Genomic DNA, 18,835 nt, shown 5'->3' with positions numbered 1-18,835 from the left:
CATTACTTGCCTTCCTCTTCAAATTGTGAACACATTTCTTGGTTTAAATGTGAGCTAGTTTGAGCTTCTGCCTGCTGTTAAATTCATAAACAGATTGTTAACAGCTTTTGATAGCATAATTATTAATATAGTTAGAATAATGTTGATTCTTTATCATCCCATCCTGTGGGTGCAGTTGTTTGTCTGGATTTTAACTTGGTCAATGATTAATTTTTCACCCTCAGACTTTCAGGATTATACCGTGACCTTGTGGACTAGACTGTCATTTTCATCAGACGCGGGTGGTTGGGATGTGATGTAATCTGTAATCTGTGTTTTGGCTCAGTGATGGTATAAAACACATTTCCAGTGTCGATTCCAAATTTGTGTAACGTTATACGGTCGGAGGATAATTAAGATTAGGACACAGACACAAACATTTCACCTCAAATAATAAGAAAGAAGCAAAGATGTTTCCATGCGTTTTGCTGCCACTACATGAGACATAATCTCGGAATAATTTCCTGTAATCAGTAATCCAGATGGGATTGTGTTTGCTCGACTGGTTGGGGGAAGGTCAGGCTGCCACCATGGGTGCTGATTTGTGTCTTTGTTTTGTGTCTATATACATTGATAAATAGGTCGATTTTAGGCGAAGTGACTTTTCCAAATGGAAAAGCACAATCTCAATGATTGTGAGCAAAAGGAAACCTTATACCGAATCTACCACGAGGTCCATACACACAAATGGGAAATGTGTGGGTCACTATTTACCTGGCCCAGATCCATGTCAGAAACCTAGAACTCAGCTGCTCCATCCACACCCTGCCACCAACTAAACTGACTTTAACGTGCTAAAGTAATTTGTGTAGCATTTTGTGATGGATGCAGGATGTGAGTGATGAACAAACAGACAGCAGAGTCTCGTTTCATTACCTAACAGACATGTGGAGACTGGGAGGAAGGACCAGTTGTGCAGTACTAAAAAGCTGTAAGAACAACTGTTGTGAGAAGACATGTGCAAGGCTACCTTATCTCCGGGGTTTGCTATTTCCTGTTTTACAACAGAAATGTTGTTTGCAGAACTGAAATTTATGAGAACAGTGAATATCAGCCACAAAGACTCAGTGGTGACAGCCAGAAATCACAGTCTTCCTTCATCCAACGCTGTGTTTTTCTTTGCCAACGCGAACTTACTTAAATTTCATTCTCTTTACGCTTTTATTGGCTTGCACTGGACTTTTTTGTTTTAGCGGCATGCAGCTGTAAATGTAACACGAGAAGCACTGTGCATTTTGCAGAGGAAAAGCAACCACCTAACACCAGAAGCGATAGAGTCAAGTAGAGCCAAGGTGAGCAGAGTGGGCACTCTGCAATGGAAGTGGGAGTAGTATCTCTGAATATATAATACACTCGACTATGGAAATGAAAATTATGTACAGTACATGCTCATTTACATACACAGCAGATAAGTGAGCTCCAATTAAAAGTGGTACACAATATAGTTTGTGTTAAGAGAAGCCAGAAAGAAGCCGTACACGTCCAAAGCTGCCTGGAAGCGTGACGCTAAAAATCCCCCGCTAAGCTTGAGCCTCTCTGACAGTAATGATGATGAGTTAGGAACGACATTGAGTCGCAATTACATTTATTCTGACTGATTAGGTTTGTTCAGTATTTGACAGATATAAAATGGAAACTGGAACAGACAGCCAGATAAGGTTGGTGATAGACGTGGCGAAGACGTGAGGCAGACAGCCATGGAGAACGGATATATGGATACTTGGCTATGATCTATCCTTGTATGAAGTTCAATGTTTTGTGTATCTGCCCTCTTGGCTTTGTTCTTAGTTGAATTTTCCCTCTGTGTTTTTAAAAAAAACAACTTTAGTTTGCATCAATTTGCAAAGTGATTCCAAGCCAAGGTTAACACATACCTAATTTTTCCTGTAATACAGGAACATTGTTAATGTGTATGATCAAATTCCTACATCATGGTTGTTGTTGTGATGCGCTACACCCTTTTGTCCTCTGCTGCATGCTTTGCTGTCCCTGGCACTTTCCCCTCTGACCTAACAGATCATGCTTACAGCGACTGAGGCCTTCATACATTCATCTGATCGTCTCACAGAATGGAGGGGAAGAACAAAGACTTCTTCACTGGGGCCAAAATGTTGCATAATGAGACAGAAGACAACACCAGATGAACAGAAACACAAATGGCAAAACACAAAAAGACAGGGGAGCGCCAACCACGCCGTCTTTTAATCAAAAGAGCTTTGCAGATCATAGTCTGGGGAATTTGTACATATATGGTACATCAGTTAAAATTCTGCACTTCACTACATAATAGGGTTTTGATATAATTATCGAGAAAATGTAGATAAACAGTTGATTATTTTGGTGTTGCATACAAGTGGTTGTTGAGTTATTTATTCTTATTCTCAAAATGAATAAAAACATACAGAATATTGCAAATGATTGGTAATACAGTATGTCATATAGATCAAGAAGGAGAGTAATTGTCTCAACAGAAACAAAGACCAATGATCTGGAACTTTCAGACCTGTTCTACATCAGTCGAGCTCTTGTCCTTTTTTGCTTTGCTTTAATGACAGTTAAAACTATATTACTCAAAAACCACACAAGTCTGATCTCCACGAAGAAGTAATTGAACATCTTTTTTTCTTAAACTAGAAGATGTCCTCATTGAGGGCTTCCTCATGTTGCCCCATGTTCAGGCACATGTTAGCATGTGCTGGCACAGAGACATCAATCTGGCTTTAAAATTAAAGCTGTGCAGTAATCTCATGCAGGCCGGAGTCATAGCAAAAGGGCTGAAATGCCCAGGTCTGCTCCAGACATCAGTTTAAAGGGTCTAAATAGACATCAGAGCTGGGCAGCTCGGTGCATTTAATTGAGAGTTAATGTGGCGATCTCCTCCATCGCGGCCACAGTGCTGTAGCCTCCATTTAGCTGATTCTAGTGAGTTTCTGCAGGGTGAGACGCAGATTAAGTAGGTTAATCAATACCATCGATCGCTGCTGTTCCCACACAGCAGAGAAGAGCCGGAGTCCCAACTCTGTGTTATATGCCGTCTCACTTTCGGTCATCTGGTCCATCTGGCGATACCCAATAAAAAAATCTCGATGACAAATACATGTTACATAATGAGTGCAATAAATGTATCAAGGCAAACGCTCTTTCAGCTTTTACACCTCTTCTTAAAACTTTCTCATGATTTCTCTTAGACTCTTATTAGTTTCTTGGGGCTAGAGCTTTTTTCTATATGATTAAATTTACTTCCTTGTTTTGTTGCTTCTTCTTATTTCTTTTCTTGCTCCTTTTCATCTGTTACATTTACAGCGATTTGTTGGTCACATTGAGAAAAAGACATCAGCACCGGTACTGATACAATGTCATGTATTAAAGCATTATTTGCAATACACTTTGCCCCTATTACATGAATTGTTTTGTCAGTGTCACCATAATACTCTAAAAGAGATGATTATTCTGTTAAAATGTTATATGTAAGTGCTATTGTGTCTTTAGTACATTTGTGGCACAAAACACAGGAAGAAAAGAGTCACTAAACTGTCCCCCTCATAATTCATAACTGTGAATAGACGTGGGAAGGACGGACGTGTGTGAATGTGTCTTATAGGATGTACAGCGTAGCCAGTTTGGCTAAATGCTAAAAAAGTACTATTACAATGTGACAGATGAGCTGATAGAAGCGGCGGCGTGAACTGGTCAGTGTGGAAGGTTGTTCGGATAGGTGCAAACATTCACAAAGCATGTGCATTTGTGTGTGGTTTGTTATTGTTTAGCCTGTTGGCACCACTATGGCAGTCATCTTGGTTTTTTTTTTGGCGGGGGGTCAACAGATGGTTGTATTTGCTCGTGATCATGGTTTTATTTTTATTTTTTGTGCTTTTTCCTGTCTGCTCTCAGGCAAAGATAGCAGTTTATCCAATTTACCTCTACATTTGCATCCGATTTACATGCATGCATTTACTTTTGATAAATGTGTTCCACCTAACAGTGCAGCATTCTCTTAACACCTCTGGTAACAACAATGAAAAGATGCATCCAGATTTTGCAGTGACTGTACGTGGGCACACAAGTTCCTCCACAGATGGAGCTGACACAGTCAGCAGACAGATGGTTTAGCTCAGTAGGGATGCATCAGCATCTCTTTTTTATTTTTATATCTCAGTTATGCTTTTAAAAGACAGGGCCCACGAGAACCCGTTCTTCTGGCGCCCAGCTCAGCCTCAGCGCTCCGCTGTTTCTATTTCTGTCAATGGTGATTTGTTCCACCATAGCTGTTCCCAACAGGTCCTTACACTGTAACCTATTCTGTTCTCATGAAATAATTAATACCTAGAAGTATAGAATATAAATATAAATATATATAATAAAATAACAAAACCAAATGAAAACAAAATTACATCGTAACGCCTCAGTGCATTACGCAACCTATATTTCCTGCCTTTTAAAACGTCTTTTAACGTCCAAAATCGTCACTTGGTAACAAATCTAACAATTGTAGGACAAACACATTTTTATTTTCAAGGTTATTGCCATCGCTTCCAGAGATGTTTTCAAATATAACCTGTTTGTATGTAGTCTTCTATTTATTTATATATTTTATTTATATTTTTGCATGAAGGCCTCATGATTTTAGTTGAATCATGAATAATATTATCAACTGTACTTAAAGTTGTGGTTATAACAGTTTCCATCTCTATGTGTGGTTTCAGGTACAAAGATGCGTTAATACTGAGCTGGTCATTACAGCCGTTGTCAGTGGCCCATGATGAGGAAAGTGTGTGTTGAGGTCAGCTTCAGGATTAACGTTACATTTCTAATCATAGGCCTTCATTAGAGAAAAGCTGAAAGTAGGTCATCAGTGGGCGTTGAACTTGAAAGGATCGCTCAGAATCGCGTGTTGTGCTGATGAGTCGCATTTTATTTGTCATGGAAATAGTGAGTGGGTGATGGATAGAGAGGCAGTAGTGATAACCGGAAGTCCGGTACGTGTGTGCGCGTCTCTCTGTGGGTCTGTGCATATTTCTTTGTCTGTCAAGGTCTGAAACCATAATCACATTACACCATGTGAGAAGTGGCTTTTATTCACATTTAAAAAATTTTAAAAAAAATCATTTTGACCTGCTTTTTCTGTGTGCGCTCACGCAGCCAAACATGTTTCAAAGAACATTTTATTATTTGGTGCTCCATATCATTTTTATCCTCATGCCTTGCACATCATGTCTTCTATTTGGTTCACGATATCTTTAAATTGTTTCTGCAACATTTTGGGGGGATTTCATGAGGCGCATTTGGTTTTAGAAAGTTCGTTTCTACTTTATTTGTTGGCATTTTCTTGACCAAAATAACAAGGAGTATTATGCGATTGTGAAAATGTAGAGGGAAAACTTAAGCAAAGCAGTTACCTATAAAGGTACATATACTCAAACTAGTCGTTAACTGTAGAGTTATTTGTTTTTAGACAGCGCCCTCATGTGGCCATTTAATAGTTCCGGTTTTATCGTGTTTAAGAAGAAAAACAAATTACCGGTAGTAGAAGAAAAATCAATGAATTTTTAAAAAATAATTTAACAAATGCTTCTCTGTATGAAAAACTAAATAGTATCAATATATGTATGTAATTTTGTTTTGATTGATCTGTAACAGGAAACATGCTTTTTATGATACTGTATGTGTACTATTTTTTAGAACTGAAAATATAGAAGAAAATGTACAGAACAATTTTTGCTGTCTTTAGATACATGCAGCATATTGTAGTGCAGTGTATTGTATGGAGCAGCAAGCTGGGCTAGAGAAGCTAAAAAGAGGAAATCCACGCAATTATTTCTTTCATGTCCTGATGCTGAAGTATAAATCACTCTACTGAATGGAATAACTGCTATTTGTATTTGTATGAGTATTAGAAATAATAAATTCATTGCTAATAATTGATAAATTCATAGTTTTCTTTCTTTTTAGGGCAATTAGCAAGGCAGAAACACCTAGTCTTCTGCTCATGAGAACCTGCAAGACAGTGTATAGATCAAACAAACTATTATTCAAGATTTTACAATAACAAACTGAAATGACTGAGTAAAATGGGTAAACGTGGGAAATTTTGTAAAGCTCATTTGGAACATATGCAATTTTTTTTTAAGGAAGACAGTGGAGACACTGATTGTACAGCATCATCCATAATGACAGTTATTACAGCAGCCAAATATTTGTTAATAATTTGTGACAAATGAAGACCTTCCACAGTTGTTTTTAGCAGACTTTGCCACCGTTTTTCCATTCCTCTGTCACCATCTGCTACACCACCGACAACATGATTAGCTGCAATCTGCCAAGTCCCCAATGATCCTAATAAGATTAGAAGAGATTTGACAAGATCACGACTGACTCCTTCTTTATTGGACTGTTTTTACAAAAAGAAGAGCTGCACTCACTGTACCTCAGCGTTAACAGCAAACACTAGTAATGAAAATGTCTTTTGACAGTGCATTCACTGCAACACTCACAAGCCCAATCTCTCAAAGAGCATTATATATAGTGCTTTGACTACAACTGCAATTTTCTTAAAATATTGTTTGGTCAGATGTTCTGTGTTAAAGTTTCCTCTCCTTATTATTATTATTATTATTATTATTATTATTATTATTATTATTATTATTAATAATAATATTAATATTATTGAGTCGCAGGAGCGGCCTGTCAGGCATGTGTGCGGGCAGCTAAAATTTGGGGTCCTGCGTGCTGTTATTGCCGACTTCCTTGTTGTAACAGGGCGAGCCGTGCCTGATCGGTGTGTGTGAGTGTGTGTGTAGTAACTCAGCTGTCAATATAGAGCTCACGTGGAGCCAAATTAAAGTCTGAAAACCAAACAAGACGAGATAAAAGAGGAGGAAACTATCTGACTGACGGACCCAGACGGTGGAAAGCAGAGCAAAGCGAAGCAGGTAAACTCCGGCTGAACTTTACTAGTGTGCTGGTGCGGACACAGCACCGTAACAGAGTGAGACGTGAAGAGGAATGCTGGAAAGGATTATCTCCCTGAGCGCTAATCACTGACTAAACCTACACAAACACGCACATAAACACTGAATCCGCTGTGCAAAAGACCTTTGACGTTTAGATTATTGACTTGCAGGATAGTCTTGGAGCAGACGCAGTGCAGAGTTAATTCATTGTGCCATATTGTGGTGGATTATAGTTAATGCTATAACACCAATGCACACGTTTATAATGACGGTTTTGCTGAATTCACGGCAAATTGCATGTAAATGAACATTTTACTACCTATCTTGAACATGAAAAAAAGAGGAATTCATTACTTTGTGAGTGCAACTTCTGCGCACATAATTGTGTTGCATTCATTCATTGTTAGATAGCTTTGCAGTATCTGATCAGCATAGGTGAGGTCGTGGAATCACACAAAAAGAGAAGAAAACAGATAATTTATAGTTATGAGAGGGCCTGAGGAAGTTCAATTATTAGTTTTTGGTGCAGATTCTTAATGAAATAGTGAAAAAAAACCCTTTATGATTATTTGCAACATACAATGGACTTTCTGGGCTCCCTTTTAACGAATGTTTCAAATTTTGGTAGATCTTGTCAAGATGTGAAAAGGCATGAGCCCAAGGAAACTGAATAGAACCGTGCCATGGATAGTGATCTCGGAGCATGTACGGATCTGACAGATGGTCCTGGTCTCACCAACTGTTGCGGTGCCACCACCAGAGACAAAGAAGAAAAAGAGAGAGAATGCTTACTAGACCCCAATTCAGGTGTTGGAGGGTTGAGTTCTGCCTCTTCCTCCTCTGAATCGTCTCTGTACTCCACTTCGTCTGCCCTCCTCCCTGTATTCTCATCTAATCCTCCTATAAACACTGAGGAAGAAAAAGAAATGCTTAGCGGTTGCTCCAAGTCTTTCACTGGACTCAAGCTTTTCACAAGAAGGTAAGAATGAGTGAAACATAAAGTGAATGTGCTGTAAAATTAAAAGTTACATGCTTGATATTTGATCTCAAATATGATTTATAAGCAAATGGCAAATAACCGGATTGATGTATATTAATATTTTGTATGACCTCATTTCCAATCACATACTGCATGCTGGAATTCTCTTTAAAGAAGTCAGAAGTGGTTCAAAAATCAGACATAACCTCTAAAAACCAAATAAAAAATCTGTATTTCTTCTGTTTATTAAACCAAATTTGAAAATTCCTAAAAGCAGCAATTATAATTCTGCAATAAAATATTTATATTAATATTTACTATTGAATTGTTACATATATGCTTGAAAAAAGAAATCGACAATCACAGTATAATAACATTAACAATACATTAGGAGAGTTGTCAGTTGTAAGTGAAAGATCTCACCAGCAGGTGGAGCCCTCGGCAGAACCTTTCCTTGTACATTTAAATGAAGCCTTAACAGATGTGAAGTATTTGTAAGCCATGCTGAGGCAGTACACAGCTACAAGCAGAGATGACACACATTCTGAAACACACAGTGTGCTACGACTTACACGCAGGAGCTTACCCATTTGGCCTCCTCTACCCTTAATGGATACTAAACTTTTTCCTTGTATTTTTCCATCTGTTTTCAATCTCATGGCAAGAATCCTTATTGTGTCTGTGTTTTTGTGTGAATGAGTGTCAGGTATGCATATCACCTTGCCAATGGGTCACTCCTCAACATGTGTACAAGGGATGCGATTCCCATGTCAACAAGGGCCGCGGTCGTCAAGCCAACAGCTAAAACAAAAATAGTGCTTCTCCTGTTGAGAAAGTTGGAAAAGGATCAAGGTTAAAGCACTAGAGGCTAATTTCCTTTGACTTTGCAAGCTGGTATGTAAATAAAGTGGAGTTAGCAGCCATTTTGGCTATGTCTGAGATTTGGCCTGGATAATAATGGAGTAATGTGTTTGTGACAAAAGTATAATCAGCTTTGGTAGATTGTTTTGCAGTTTGTCAGAAAATTGGCGGTTGTGCGATGATAATTAACTACCTGTAAAATCAATTTGATCAATATATTATTGCCTTTTTCAATATAAACACAAAATAGCATCCACTGTAAGAATATAAGTAAAATGATATAATACATCACAAATGTGCAACCTCACTATGATTTGCATAAGTAGGATCGTTGGACGTCAAATCATTTGCATAATTGTTCTTGTGTGTTGGCTAATATTTATTAGCCAGTTTTAAGGTCAGTTTGTCCGGCAGGAAATACACAAGTTATTTTAGTCTTCTCTCAGGCTTGCTGTTTCTCTCCGCACACCCCCCACCTCACACACACACATGCACACACTGACACTCACACTCCTCCCTCTCAGCCTTTCGCTCTCTTTCTGCTTTCTCTTTGCACTCACTATGCAACAGGGTTGATCGTGAGCATGGTAGATTGATGAACAAAAGCAGCTCTGGACAATTTTCTCCTCCTTTATCAGGTTGGAACCTAATTTGTTTTATTCTAATCTAAATGTGTTTATTGCAACATATGGTTTATGTAACTTAGGTTTGAGGTGTTGAAAGAATAAGGTTGCATACTATTATTGTTCAGATTATTTAAATGAAATAAACAGTGTAGTAGAAGAAAGGGAAACCAGTAAGATGTCACTAAAGTCTGATGCAGTGCTGTTTTTTTTTTCTTGGGTTCAGTCAAAATGTCAACTGATGAAAACTTTGAAACTTTGTGTCAAAGACGGGTCTGAATTTTAATGACTGATAAAGAAAAAAACACTGACAAAGTGAATAATTTCTAATTATTTGGGGATTGTGTATTTGACATTATGTTTTCTCTCACAATATAGTTTTGTTTATGAACTGGTCTGTGAATTTAGCTAATATCCAACTTCACATCCCACAAACGCCTTTTATCTGAGTTATTTAATAACCTAGAGTTTGATTCCTTTATTTAATATGACTTTTTCAGTTATTTTTTATTTTTAAAGTTTGCACTATAACTTAATAGAACTCCATTAATTGTTAACTGCAGGCATGCTTACGATGATGTTTTATACCTAATTTGTGAGATTGTGTACAGGCAACTAAAAAATAACAGGAAGTGGCTCGAGTCCGTTTTGACACACGGCTTTCAGATGGCAATTCATATTCAATTGGAGACCATAGCAAAATAGTTCATGAGTTTATTTTCTAAAACAAACAGAGGTGTACGGACAGGGTTTGTGCATGAGATAGCTTGTTTATTGGCTCATTTACGCTACAGAGCTCGTATTTGCACTAAAAACAAGACATGAGCTGGCCTGCTGATAAAACTCAGGTTCCCTTTCAGAGGCTCTCATCTCCAATTTATCAACACAGTCTAGATTAAAACAAAGATTGCTATCATTAAAGCGTCTATATTGCATGGTTTTTATGTAGCGCCTGTTAAGCAAGCATGAACAATCACTTCAAAAATCTACTATTGGTTTATATCACACGCTAAAGGAATTGTGGAACTTAAATCATTCACTTTTCTGACTTGACAAGTCATTTATGCATTTATAATTGATTTTACAGAATGAAATGGCTTGAGGAAAATGACTCGTCGTAGTTGGGATGCAGAGTCACCAATGTCTGGCCATGCTTCTTTTCTTTTTCTTCTTGCGATAGAGTCTTCCCTTTTATCACCTGTTGCTCACCAAGCCACTATATACACTTTCTTTTCTACCCTTTCCTCTCACTGTGTCCCACTGCACATGTTCTGTCACTTGAAGTGCAGACCTCAAAAAAAAACCTTGTGTGGGTTTTCTTTCTACTGATGTATAATTGGAAATAGGGGGAAAGTGTTCATAGACTGTTGTCAGTGATCACAATAGCTCAAATTGGCAGCAATTAAGCACGCTATATCTGACTTTGTGACATATTTGTCGAGCCTTTGGAGTGTTGTGGAACCACATAGAGATGATCAGTGTTAAGAGGCAATTTCCAATGGATTCTCTGCTGTGATCCACTTGACTTAGGAACGTTTATATATGTGTGGATTTGCATAGTGCTCCACTGTTTTTCTTGTAAATGTTTAACTCCTCAGCACAGAACACCGGATAGTTCCTCAATTACACCTACTGATGAAACTGTTTGATTCTATTCATGTTTAATCGATCCTCTGTCCAGGGTCTTGAAGTGCCCAGTAATACATGCACTTGTCCATCTACCTGGATACTAAAACTACTGACTTCCCATTATAGCAGAATGGCTGGCGGGAAAACTCGAGGTCTTGCGACTATTGTGGATACTTGACACTGACCTCATCAGTGTTATTGGCAGTATGCCATTGCCCCACTCCCAGCTGGATAATATGCCTCACTAGTCCAAAAATACCATTCAGCACTGGCGCAAGGAAAAAACAAACCCGAGTTATTCACCTGGGCCCTAAACGGAACAAATCTGGAGTCCAATCGGCCATTCATGGGATACAATCTTTCATGGGATTTATCACTGTCAGTACAGGGCCCAGATGATCATTGCAACCTGAAAATTACAAGCTTTTAGTTTGTGTTTTCTTTCTTTATTTATTTCAGTGTATTCATCAAAATAATAGCTTTAAATTAATACAACGGGACATAATTATTATGGCATCATAAAGTGGACCAATACTGCTATTAGAGAAGCTGGTTTTATAGTGATTGATCCCTATACATTTTTAAAATATTGTTCACGAGCAGTGTCCGATGTAGTGATGAAAAGCTAGTAAGGAAACAAAATGCCATGGATTTTATAGACTGGATTGACTTCAAGTCTTTCATATTGTGGCAGCATGAAAATAGTCAGACTCAGCTATTTTCAGCGCTCATTGTTTGATGTTGCTTTAGTGTGTTATAGGGCTTAAAACACGCAATGTCATCAGTATTATGTATTATAACGTGATGTGGTGTTTTCATGCATCCACAGAGTCGGTATTTTCCAAGTGTGTTAAGATGTCATGCAAACAGACGCGAGATGGGTAATGTTTTATTACTGAATACTCGCATCTCATTTTCCCCCCTTACTCTCCCCTGTTATGGTAGGGGATTATAATCGTGGAAGAGAGCTGTTATATAACAGTCACACACACACACATGAACATTCCGCATCTGCACATATGGTTGTTGGAAGTGAAATATTGTTGGGGACAGACAGATCGTCCTCCACGTTATTTATTACAAGAGAAGCAAAGTCGTGTAGAGGAACCAGGAGATGTGCCACACTTTTCAGCCATTTTCATCTTTTTTGAGTTCATCAAAATCAAAGGTTACTCACCCCCCCCCCCCCCCCCCCCCCAAATAAATGTGACACCAAAATATGTATAGTATTTGGATGCCCTGTTTGTTGAATCTCCTGATTTTATGGTCTGTAGATGTATAGGAAACTATGTAAATGCACTCATGGTTGCTATGCTAGCCTCGGGCCTGTGTAAATAATCACTAAGGACTTGGAGTGCCTGTCTTTTCAATGATAGAATTACAGTAAATGAACATGTGAATTTGCTCTCTTTAATCTGTAGAGTGCTTTCAGTGGCAGTGGTGGTTTTATAAGCTCCTCATACATTTGCACAGTATGCAGAATAACACGTACACATATCCTCATCCATATACAGACAAGCTGGAAAGTTTTTAGACCCTTGTCATCTTGTGCCCCTGTGCTAGAAATGGCTGACCCACTCAAGGTCGTTCACAGAGTCGTCCTAAAGAGTTGTCCTAGCTCTGCTCTTAGGGCCACTGTTGTGTGTGAGGGTGACCTTTTGACCCAATAAGCGCTCTGGTTTTCATGTGGTATGTCTGGATTTTTCTCCATTCAGCTGATTGTCTGGTGAGCAGGGTACGGTCCTGCCTCTTGATTAGGGTTCGGCTCCCCAGCCTTTTTTGCTCAAACTGTTCCCCCTCATAAACAATTGCTGTTCCTCTCTTGCCTCTGAATTTGCCAGTCATAGTGAGAAGCTTTTCCGACAGTGTTATTTATAGCTTGGTTGATGGTCATGCTTTGGAGTGGTGCAGAACTCTCTGCGCATATCGCACGTATGCATTTCAAATATATTTGGATGCTGACATTTAGCATCTTTTTAACCTTGTTGATAACACTTCTGGCTTGCTTCACTAGAATCTTGCATGCAGAACTTCTGGATAGCTTCATAGGACCCTCCCACTGTGGCACGTCACGCTTGCTCTTCGTCTGTACAAAATCTCTACATCTTTTGTGATAGAGGCACTCCTCTTTTAACTATGTTCATGCTATTTCTTTCCAGCAATATTACCCACACTTTATATATATTACAGATGTTTTGTAGAGATTTTCTTACTAACTAATTTCTGATCACCTCACCGAGCTGTTCCTCAAACCTCTCCATTGCTGTTCAATCATCATACCAGCAGAAATCACAACTTTTTCCCCATTTCTTTTAAATATAACCTTTTTGAATCCCTGAACAATCACACAATAGCTCTTGGACACCTAAGTAAAAATCGTTGCCTGGGTGTTGTGTCAAGAACAAGCTACGAGCACTTCTAAACCAGGGCTGTAAAAAAGCTCCACATTCGGTCCAAAGAGGTGTGCGTTTACATTATGTACATGATTATTCGGGACAGAATTGGTCTGGAAAATACTTACTAGCGTTTACCATCCTACCTGTCAACTATCAAATGTGAATTCTCGAGTACTCAGTAAAGGCTGTCTTATTGTGACGACTGAATCGACTTTGACCTAAGCAGCACTGCATCAGGCACCAATGATAACTTGCTAGAAGGTATAGTAAATGTGCCATTTTGATTACCTTTTTGTGTTAGCTATTACATGAATAAACAGATTATGTCAGCAATGTGTTTGGCTAAAAGTAATCACTCTCTGATGTCTTCTCCTCTTATTGTTTTCAAAATTGCGATTGCAATTTTAAAAAAAAGTTTTAGGGGAAGAAGCACAATGAATGCAGCGATGAATGTCACAATATCACCACATGAACAAAATGAGCGATTGCATTAATATTCATCCGCTGTCAGAATTGCCTGTGTTAAATTACTTGTGTGAAGTAATGTTAGACACTGGTTAATCTATACTGTTGTTACCACAGCTGTTATGATTGAATATTACAGACTCTATCAACGTCCAAATGTTATTTAAAAAGTACACAATAGGGCATCCCATAAGGTTAAATCTGTGATTAAGTGCAAACTACAGAGTGAGTCATCCTCACAAATAGAGAAACAATGCAAGCAGGAGACCAGTGGGAAAGGCAGCCAGACCCCTCTGACGACTCTGAAGCAGCTGGAAATGTTAGCGTCTGAAATGATAAGCTGCACTTTGGAAAGAAAGGCCCACCCTTTAAGGTTTAAAAGAGTTATTAGGTTTGGTTCACAGTCAATCACACCATTTGGTGTGCACCAAAAGGACCGTAGTCCGATTCCCAAACACTCAATCGCCACTATGGCCAGGACTGTGGCCAAGCAGGGTGGTGGCAGCTTTATGCTCCAGAGAAACTCCTTGGCAGCCGGTGCTAGAAGTCTTGGGAATGTAGAAGGTAAAATGGAGCAGCATATTGCTGATGTGGTCTTAGCACAGCCACCTGATAACAGAAAGGTTCCAGTTAAGATTTGCTGCTTCTCTCTGTGGAGCTTACATATTTTAATGCTAAGGGTGTTCTCCAGGTGCTCTGATTTGCTCTCATAGACTAAAACCTTGCATATCAGGTTTATTGGTGTGTGCCATTGTCATTAGTGTCTTTGTCCTGTCATGGACTGGTGGCCTGTCCATGGTGTATTCCCGCCCTGCAGTTGAGCACCCATGCTGTCCCTGTTAGGTGAGCAGAAAATGGCTGGATAGGGACTCTATTTATGTTTAATCCCTGTGAAAAGGGAGATGATTCGTTTGCAAAGAAGAACGGAGACTATTCTGATGTGTGGATGAGCACATTATTGCAATCATTTATTTTTCATTGCAAGTTGTGATATATTTGTTTTATTACTCATGATTTAATTGTAAAGCAATAAAAGGGAGAACCAAAGCAGATTTCTATAGAGACCAACACTGATATAATTAACAGAACGCCTATTTACCTCCTCAGTGTTTCTAAAGGAGGATTGGGAGTAGAAGAGCTAGCTGGCCGAAGCAAACATATCAGCTGTTATTGGAGGGAATCCAATAATCCAGTTTTCATTGCTGTCAGACCTCAAACCATCTGAATTACTCCAGTTCAACATATTGTTTTAGTACTTAAAGACAGACACAATGGACTTCTTCCACCATCATTTCTGCCGTCGCCCAAAAGGGCCAAAACATCAAACCAGCCCTGCTGTTCAGACCAGTAAAGCAAGGAGGCGCTCTGGTGTTGGGCTACCTTCTGTGGCACTATTGCACTTCAGACGCACCTCTGTTGGGTTGCCTCCAGTTTTTTCTGACCCGCACCGGCGCCCTAGTGTTGGCATGCTTGTAGCGAGCGGAGAGAAACGTCAGTCTATTATTGACCTGAAATCAAGTGAATCCGCAGGAAAATCCAGAAGAATAGCCGAGCAAGCAGATGTTAAACGACGAAGAAAGGCAGTCCAGTACAACCTTCATGCCCGCAATGTTTTTGAAACAACCCCCTGTGTACATCACAGACTGGCAGTGCGACATAAGTGTCCCAAAGTAAAGTTCATTGAACCTCATTTACTTGGATCATCTATGCTACTTGCAAGTGTCGTGCAGATGGGCGGAGGAGTGAAAGAAAAAGAAGATGAAGGAGATGCCTCCCTGTCTTCCTGCTCTGATTCAAATAATGAGAGTGATGAAGAAATACGGACTGAAAACATCGACATGAAAGACCCAACACACATAAACCAACCACCTTTTATTAAGAAAGTCCGGCCTTGCCTGTTGCTCCGCCCCCCACGCTGTCTGAGAAGAAACTCCTCCCTCCTCCTTCCAGCAGACTCTCCATTTCTGAGCAGGGAAACAGGATATGGAATTTATGGGCGCTACAATCGACGGAGATCCAGCCAAAGCCACTACACCTTAGATAAACCAATCCAAACTTCTAAAACCAGCCCCAGCCTTTGCCACCTGACCCCGACAGGCGTGAGGTCTAACCCAGGTGAGGCTGGAGCAGATGTGGACTGCTATGCGTCTCCTCTCCAGAGAAGCTCCTCTTCGACACTGGGACAGTCAGAGGAGGTCATATATTATGATCCATATCTGGATACGTGGGAAAACTTCCTATCGTATGTAAAATACAACACACACACACACACACATATGCGTTGTATTGTCTGTGACCTTTGACCTTTGAAGTCCAAATATATTGTGTCAAATTCTGTCCAAAACATTACAGTATGTGCTTTTGAATGTATAGTATAGCAGTGCTTAAGGAAGAATGACCGTATATACTGCAAACAGGGTTCATCCAAAAGCAGATCTTTGAGGTAGATCCTGCTGAAGCGCAGGCAGTGGCATCCACCTCCGGCTCATGCAACGGGCCTCTGCCTCTGCAAGTGGCCATAATTGGATAAACAGCAACAAAATATTATTGTGGCAAGTTTACTTTAGCGAGAGAGGATGGCTGCATGCGTTCTTTTTAAATCCATTACTGCAATGTAACAAATTTGTTTTGCTTTGCATTTGTCGTGCTACGTGGCTCTATGTTTATTTTGGGGATATTTTACTGTTTTTCCACTTTACAGCTCACCTTGCCCACTTCAAGGTCTTTTCTATCCCATCCTGTCCTAAAATGCTGCCAGACATCTTCAGTAAAATTTGCCTTGAAGCAAAATCGCTTTCGTAATAGTGCTATTTGTCACACGCTAGAGTGGCAGATGAAAGCAGTTAGGGCTTGGTTGCCAGGAAAAAGAGTGATTTAAACACACAAAGGCTACATTTATCTTGATATTTGAATCCTCACAAAATGGAATATTGGGTATTGAACCTGATCCATTTTGCTGGAATTTTATGTTAAACCTCGACCATGTTGCACCCATATTTATATTATGTGTTTGGAAACATTCAGAGTCCTTGATTGGTGTCCTTGGTGACTTTCCCTTTGGTGTTGCCTTGAATCATATTGACCTTTTGTTGTAACACAGCTGGTGCCACAGTCAGAACTCTAATATGCAGACTATGAATAGTAGAATGCAATTTTAGTCTAGTTGAGCAGTTTTTTTTTGTGTTTCCAATGCCATAGAAATTGCAGAGGTGCTTCTCCAGCCTGACCTTTTGAATAGATGGAAGCTAGGGAATTATAAATTTGTTCCAGTGTGTGTCTCAAAATGTCAGTATGCTGGGAAAAGTATGAAATGGGAAAAAAATGCTCTAAGTAACATTAAATAATCTAAAAATATCCTATGTAGAGTATAGCAGTAGTGTTTATTAGGTAACATCTAGGGAACATCAACTGGTGAAGGACATTGAAATGGACCTGTCCAGAGTTTTGTCTTGTTTTGATGGCTTTTATTTATGTCTCTTTTGAGAATTCTGCTATCATAAACCGTTTTAATGCTTTTACTAAGTATTGCTGAGCTCTTTGTATCTTTCCTCTTTTCTTAGTATTTGCCATTCTGTTTGTGCTTATCTCTCTAAAACATGTTATTTACCCCAATAGCCTACTCTACTGACATTGATATTTCTTTTAACTTCCTATTGAAACTATAACTCAACCCTCAGCTGCCAGTTTAAAATTCAAACTCTTAATAATTTAGTAGAAGCATAAAAGACTTCACATCAGGCACATTTTAGTTTGTTCAAGTCTATTGTGGCAGTGAAAATAGGAAATATCAAGATTTTTCTACCCACACACTGAATTTTAACAAATGTGTGTCCAAATCTTTGAGTTATGTGCTGACAAAGGTATTAGGCTACACAGCTAAAGCATTTCACATCTGAATAGAAGCCATGGTGCAAACAAATTTCAACAAATACTATTTTGCTCTGCCCATTTGAGCACCTATGTGTTGAATATGCATGTGTTCTGCTCATCTCTGGCGGGGCGGGGGGGGGGGGGGCAGGGTTACAGCCTGATGTCATGCTGCTCGGTGGAATTTTCAACATGTTTGTGAAGAACAAACTGTTGTGCACTCTGACATTTGTTGCAAATATTTTGTTGTTGAAGTGACACTTGCAATACGAATGACTTAAGTCCTAAAAAAATAATGTATTATTATGCATAAACAATTTCATAAACCATTTCAAAAGTTCATTTGTAATTTTTGTTGAATTCATGTTTCCAGTTATGCATTCTTTTAATGTATATTTTTCCATTTAAAAGTCCAGGTCCCCATAATAACTGCAATACCTTGTAAAGAAAGTGTGAAATTCATCACAAACACCTAAAGCAACCACATGTTTAAAAAATACCCACAAAATATCCATTAGACACAGTTAATAAAAGGCTCCATTTCCATTGTATTGTGTTATTAAAAATGTGATAATTGATTCCCCCAGTCTAAAATTTTGGCAAGCTAATTTTTTCAGTTTCATAAAAAATTACTTGAAACCAGAAAAACACCAGATTAGGCTGCTAGAATTTTCCCCAAGGGGGGTGGGTGTGTGTATGGGTGGTGTGTGCCCTTTCTAGCATGTGATCATGTGTGATGATATTACTGCTGATTACTGTAGATCAACTTTGTATAACGTTTGTACTTTCTGATATTTGTATTTCCAGGAAAGCAATTGCCAAGTCTAGCCTGCACCAATTGCCCTGTGAGCCCAGTACATCATCGCTGAACAGGACTGACCCAGAAGCAAATATTCGCAGTACTGCGGATTGGACTGTGAGTTTCAGAAGACATATTTAAATCTAGGTGCTGTCTAATCAACACATTTTTATTTAAGATACAAAAGCTAAGAAGAAAAATAAGTATTGTGTCTCTAACTTCTGTTC

General features: G+C 39.0%; 1 protein-coding gene across 8 annotated transcripts in view; it reads left to right on the top strand.

The window, feature by feature from the left end:
- Positions 1-18,835, top strand: part of LOC101068375 (diacylglycerol kinase zeta-like) — a 70,715-nt gene that overhangs the window by 2,508 nt on the left and 49,372 nt on the right. For 2 of the 8 annotated variants that reach the window (XM_029839790.1, XM_029839792.1), the window contains exons 1-3: positions 9,001-9,467; positions 15,050-16,184; positions 18,617-18,725. In XM_029839790.1, coding sequence (XP_029695650.1) covers positions 15,214-16,184; positions 18,617-18,725 — 1,080 coding nt within the window. In that variant the 5' untranslated portion in view covers positions 9,001-9,467; positions 15,050-15,213. Of the gene's footprint in view, positions 1-8,999; positions 9,468-15,049; positions 16,185-18,616; positions 18,726-18,835 lie in introns of those variants that run through there. The other 6 variants (XM_029839787.1, XM_029839786.1, XM_029839791.1 and 3 more) reach the window with 5 other exon arrangements.

This window comes from Takifugu rubripes, chromosome 8, assembly GCF_901000725.2.
Source record: "Takifugu rubripes chromosome 8, fTakRub1.2, whole genome shotgun sequence".
In the NCBI taxonomy this organism is placed as follows: Eukaryota; Metazoa; Chordata; class Actinopteri; order Tetraodontiformes; family Tetraodontidae; genus Takifugu; species Takifugu rubripes.
This window is presented reverse-complemented; position numbering and strand designations above follow the sequence as displayed.